Source organism: Desarmillaria tabescens (genome assembly GCF_030435595.1).
Source record: "Desarmillaria tabescens strain CCBAS 213 chromosome Unknown EV420scaffold_179, whole genome shotgun sequence".
In the NCBI taxonomy this organism is placed as follows: Eukaryota; Fungi; Basidiomycota; class Agaricomycetes; order Agaricales; family Physalacriaceae; genus Desarmillaria; species Desarmillaria tabescens.
In genome coordinates this window covers 1-5,774 of record NW_026848478.1, presented here as the reverse complement: position 1 = coordinate 5,774, position 5,774 = coordinate 1, and the positions used below count along the sequence as shown (strand labels likewise).

Genomic DNA, 5,774 nt, shown 5'->3' with positions numbered 1-5,774 from the left:
ACATGCAATTATGCAACGAAATATCTCACTACATCCCAGAGTAACATTCATCTCTTCACCACCAGCCATCCATCAGTTTGCGTCACTGTCCATATCATGCAAAAAGAATTAACCTCACATTACAGAATACCAGATTACGGCCCCACTAGAGAAGGGGAAAACAGCGAGGGAAAAAGAAGCATGATGGTGGGAGGGAGGAAACGACAGGGCAACAGTGCATGGACCGACCCAATCCTTTTATATTGTGCCACTCGGTTTTACAATTGCCACTTATTACCGAAAACAGAATGCCTAATTAAGAATGCTGTACACTGTTCTACTGGTCGTCATCGCTCTCTGCATCCTCAATGATCAATACCTTCTCTTCCTCTGCCTTCGTCTCATTATGCACCTTTGGCCTCATTTCCTTACTAGCTTCTTCCCTTTCCTCCCAATCATCTGGTTCATCTTCATACTGCTGTCGCTGTGCTACCATGAAATCTTCCAATGTCTGATCTGCTGGTCAGTTCAGCACGTTCCCATACCCCAACGTCTCGAATTCTTGCTTTGCCCTCGCTCCTAACATCATGTACATATTGGCTTTCTCTAAAGCGTACTGCCTGAATCCGAGTGACTTATTTGTCGAAGCGAGGACCTTCCATGTCACCGCGTATTGGCCAGGGCTCCGAATGCACCTCAAGAACTCGGCGATCTTGATTTCCCACTGTTCTAGCCACCGATCCCTTTCTGCCTCTGCACGGAAGAAAGTTACCCGATCACTTGGTATATTTGTAAGTAGTGTGAACTTGTAAACCTGTAGGATACATACCCTCTTGCTCCAATTGCTCGATGTCTTCGCCTGTCATGCCCGGGTGTCTTATCTTGTATAGAATCCATACCCATCCGTCTTCGGTCTGGGCCGCATCCTCCGGAGGTTTTTCCGAGGTTTTACTTCTTTTTGCAGTAGATTCTATAAGTGCATTCATATCATCAGTTGTAATCCATACAAAGATAAGAATGCCGACCGTTTTGAAAAGCGCTTGACCAAGCCGTCGAGCTCTGGTTCAGTATTGTTACGCTGCATCTGGATTGCGACGCTCATGGCAGAGCCTCGATCAGCACCAGTATCAGTGCCATTGATGGTACGCGCACTAGGCAGGGGGGCGTCGACGAAATTGACAGTAAGGCGAGAACCCGATGGATGGGTCGCAAAATCCGTCGGAGTCATTGACAGAGTTCTTTTGCTCGTCTCGTCTCCGTCGACGGAGCCTTGATTGGTTGCAGTATCGCCGCCGTTGATGCTCGATGCACTAGGGAGGGATGCCTGGATGGATTCAATGAGGTGGGTACCGGAGGGAAGGCTCGCCAAATCTGCAGGAGTCATTGACAATGTTCCGATGTTCAGGAGCATGAACACTCACCGCTGAAATCAACGGTGGTACGAGTAGTCAATGAACGTTTTGCTTGCGGACCCTTGAGATGGACCTATGGAAATGGAGTCTTGATAGACGAGGAAGAATAGACAGAACACGCAACTGGTATGGCCATTGCTTCGCCTCTGAACTGCTGAGCTTGTTGAATAACCCATCTGGTTGGCGCCGTTGAACTCTCATCCACTTGAACGCGACACCACTTACTTGATAGAAAGAGCGATGTTTTTGTGGTGCGTTGCAGCATTGCCATCTGAAACGGGTGAATACGCGTGGCCTATAGGCGAAGGAAAGAATACTTACTATTACAGAGTAGTTTCTAACGAGATTCGCACCTAAGTGGTAGGAAAAAGTGGTGGTAGTGGTGGTAAATTCCGCGAGAGGTGGGCGCTTATAAGTGGCGTGAGTAATTTCGTATATATTTGGTTCACACAGCAAAGAGCGTGCGTACTGGCACTCACAATATAGTTCGCAAGGAAATCGAGCTGTACTTTGGTATCTAAATACTCGTTCAATTGGATCTACGGGTCAATAATACTGCGGCCCCCGTCATAGCACAGCCCCTGTCGCGCATGACAATGCAGTGGCTTGTGATCAGTCAGCCACTTTTAATGTGCTCTTGTCGGCACTTCTATTGTCTGGCGCCATACCGGGCCTCTCTCTTTCCTGCACCAACATGAGCCCTACGTCCTTCGCTCTCCGCTGCTGCTGCACGACTTGCTTAGTTCCTTGCCTCTACCGTGCTCTGGCAACGACAACCCTTCACGACCTTCATTCCGATTTGGATTTACTTGGTTAGCGCGAAATCAGTGACAGCAGCAACGAACTCCCTCCTCAAGATGATGGCCGCATCATCGTGGTTTATCCAAGACCTAGGAGGCTATTTGGGAGTGATAAGGTTCGTTGGGAGTCGTTTGCACTGAGTCTGAGATCTCACCAAAAATCTAGTGTAGTGAAACGGCGGCTCGAGTTTTCCCACTCAAGCGCGGCGATTAAGTTCTCCGCTCAAGCGCCGCGCTTGAGCAATCGTTACTTGAGCGCATTCTGCTTAAGTGACGGCTGCATGAGTGTTTTGCTTAAGTGTGTTGCTTAAGTGCTTGTCTGGGTGTAATGTCCATAATACAATGTATATAGTATAGGTTGCTATGTGACAAATTCAACGGGATTCAAGTGTACTGACATTCGGCCACTTAAGTATACACTTGAGTTGTGCCTGAGGCTGAGACCATAGAAACTCAAGAAAAGACCCTATTAAAATATCTATCAAAGTAAGCATCATCGCGCCTCTTTGATCATGTATCTCATCTGAAAGTAGAGTGAAATCATCGCAGTGTTCTCGACAATCACAGGAGTTACTTTCATTATATCCATTGCTATGTGTTATTATCTGAACAGAAGCCGGGCCAGTTCTACGTTTCCCAGGTCCGTAATTTAACACGTTTTATACCTGGGTCACAACGTTGACATCATGTAAACTCAGTACTATTGCGATGTTGGTTGCACTGATGCGGCTGATCCTGATATCTGGGTTGGTTACGAGGTGAGAGTCGACCTATGTACCTTTTCAACCGGTTTACCGTGGTGCGCAGCATGTGCTCTACAGCCACTCTTATAACAGTATGCCAATCGTTATATGTTATCCGATCTCAAGTTCATGATTGACACAGTTTCTCATGTGGCCAAATGCACTCGTATTCGTTGCGATCGATCTCATGCAACCCAGACGTCAGTCCTTCATCACAGATCCGCAGATTCTGACACATTTGCTTATTTACAGTGTTTATCAACTCTTTGTTAGCGATGTGCGTACCAAAAACCATCATCCGTGAACTCTGTGGTGACTTACTCGAGTATCTAGGCTCAATGCACGAAAGGAGCTCCGGAACATTCAGTCTTCCGAGATCCTCGAACCGAAAGGTGAATCTCAGCTGAGATTTACATCTGAATGCGAGTGCAGTAGAGGAACGGAGATGGTATGCGGATCGCACACTCACTCAACGACAACTGACAAACGGACTACTAGCCCATCGTTATATCCATGAGGGTCGAGTCGGAATCGGTTTAATCGTAAAATTTGAGTCCTAGCGCCTTAGTTTTGCAATAAATTATCAGCGACCTGAAAGCTGTTATACGCAACAACAATGTTCTACAATGAGCCGATGTATCGGAGTAGGATGATATTGAAAACTTGCTCCTTTCTTCGCCATCCACTTGCTGCAGTCCCAAACCCGAGCCAAGCTGGTTCTTGAGAAGCCTTGGATTCCATACGGATGATTTTCCCCCCTTAGTATCTCGCTCCAAGCCTGCGGTTATCTGACTAGCCCACAAAACTGTTTGCAGAGTCTTTATGAGTGCTCCACATCTTTTGGCTATCTGACCCATAGCATCAACATTGCTTTCGACAAGAAAGTGGATGTGAACTAAACGAGGTGCTTTTTCAGGGTTCAATATCGCGATGAACTAATAAAAATAAAAATCTGTATAATTGGGTTCACTAATAGGAACCTACCTAGTCGCCGCTGCCCGACAGGAATCTGTCCTCTAACGAACGGAATTCGGCCATGGGAGGAAGCACCACACATCTGTACTTCCAAAGAGTAGATGGAGCGAAAATTACAGTAGAAACGGTGGATCTCAGGAAGGGGTAAGGAGAACGCAATGTTTATCTCTCGAAAGATAAAGGACGGGCAATTGAAAGAAGAATGTGATTACCAACAAGACAGATATTAAGTTGAGCGTAACGTTTTCTCCGTGAATATTGGAAAATATTGTGTATAGCAGCCTGGTGGGGAGGTCGACCAAGTTCACCTTCGAGCGCCCTGATTAGTATTCCATCAAGTCCGTTGCCTCGTCGCAAAAGCCAGTGACAACCTTACCTGTTTCACTCAGGGAGATGTTGAAGGGAAACGGAAATATTAGCTTCAAGGAAATTCTAACGCGTCTATTGGGGAGACGTGGTCAATGGGCATAGCCACGAACAAGTTCGAATTGTCGAGCAACAATCAGGCAAAGGATCTCGGCTTGATTAATTGTGCCGGTTCTATTCCCCAAGTGTCTATTTGCCTCGGCATAGAGGCCAGGCAATAGACTTCGGTCATGATAACTTTCTTTTTAGACCGTCAATATACGACTGAGTACGTTCATTGCACGAGTCTCACCGAGATCAAGGCAAATCCCTACATGCTTTCCTTGTCCTCTGGGTCGTATATCGGTCCACCATTAGGCACCGTTCTTCGCGTCTTCGGCTGCTGGGGTAACCGCTTCAATATGGGCAATGTGTACTACTTGTGTATCGACTCCTCCTTTGCGCGGTCGCCATATCGGGTCGTTCTGCTCTGGTGTACGTCGCATGAAGGAGTTAACATCATACCTGTTCCTTATTGGGACCTTGTGCCGGTACCAACACCAACACCTGAAGAATCTCAGTAAGGTTACAAAATAAATATCAATGAGACGCACTTGGGCTTCGAACGGGTGTCATTGTTGTATGATCCAAAGGTCTCGGCTCTCCCTGCGAGGAATTCGAATATGTGCTGTTGAACAGTATGACATTAGTAAAGGGCCGGACGAGTCAGTAAATAGTCGGCAGGACTCCTACCCCGTGCAATATTGCTATGGTGTCCAATAGCGCCAGTCATATTCAGAGCTGTGCTAGGTCCAGGGAGTCCAGAGGCGGAAGTGGTAGTGAGCAGTTGCTCGAGGTCACATAAAGGAAAACATTGAATAGAAATGCCGCGAGCCCAGTGTCCGTGGAGCAAACGACCTGGCAACACCGAAGAGGACCGCTCTTTGCTTGGAAGTCCATGAGTATAGACCCCATCTTTTCATGTCAGGTTAGCGCTCACACATTAGCGCTCTCTTCAGACAGCCAAGTCAAACGCACGTACCCTGCACTATCCTCCCCGTGCGGATATTTTGCTCAGTCTGATGCTAGCCTGCCATAGACAAGTTGACTATACAAGAAACGACGCATCATCTTGCCGTTCCACACAGAGACGCTGTGAAAAGCAACCAAAAAGCGCGATGTGGACGAACGGCTCAGCAAGAAAGGGATGTCCTCTCTTCCCAGTCTAAAGCCAATGCCCTCTCTGAATGACAGCATCGGAACGTGGGTTGTCGGGGGCGAGCAGGAGGGTGGTGCGAAGAATCACGAGTGAATTTGAGGTAGAAGCGAGATCCATGACGTATGGAGGATCCACGACCCAGACCTGCCACTCATGAATCCACCAACAGCGCCTCTCCCCCAGAATCGGTGCATCACCTCGGGTCCGACGTCTTCCACGCACTTGTGTGACTGGCAGCTTTTCCCTCTCCTCCGTGAATTTGGTGTTGGGGGTTTGGAGAGGATCATTGAATCACGCTGTT

At 47.6% G+C, this 5,774-nt stretch overlaps 1 protein-coding gene across 1 annotated transcript; it reads right to left on the bottom strand.

Moving 5' to 3' along the window:
• Window positions 1–426: 426 nt before the first annotated feature.
• Window positions 427–1,157, bottom strand: EV420DRAFT_379643 (uncharacterized protein). Its single transcript, XM_060481892.1, has 3 exons — window positions 1,005–1,157; window positions 809–949; window positions 427–758 (listed from the first exon to the last, which is right to left on the bottom strand). The coding sequence occupies exons 2-3, from the start codon at window positions 880–882 to the stop codon at window positions 503–505; spliced, it is 330 nt and encodes a 109-aa protein (XP_060321796.1). The 5' UTR covers window positions 883–949; window positions 1,005–1,157; the 3' UTR covers window positions 427–502.
• Window positions 1,158–5,774: the final 4,617 nt, after the last annotated feature.

Excerpts from the sequence above, each read along its gene's own strand:
- EV420DRAFT_379643 (XM_060481892.1), bottom strand. The coding sequence starts at position 882 with ATGGGTATGGATTCTATACAAGATAAGACACCCGGGCATGACAGGCGA. Across the intron at positions 759-808 it reads CGAGCAATTGGAGCAAGAGG|TGATCGGGTAACTTTCTTCC; the intron begins GTATGTATCCTA and ends AAATATACCAAG.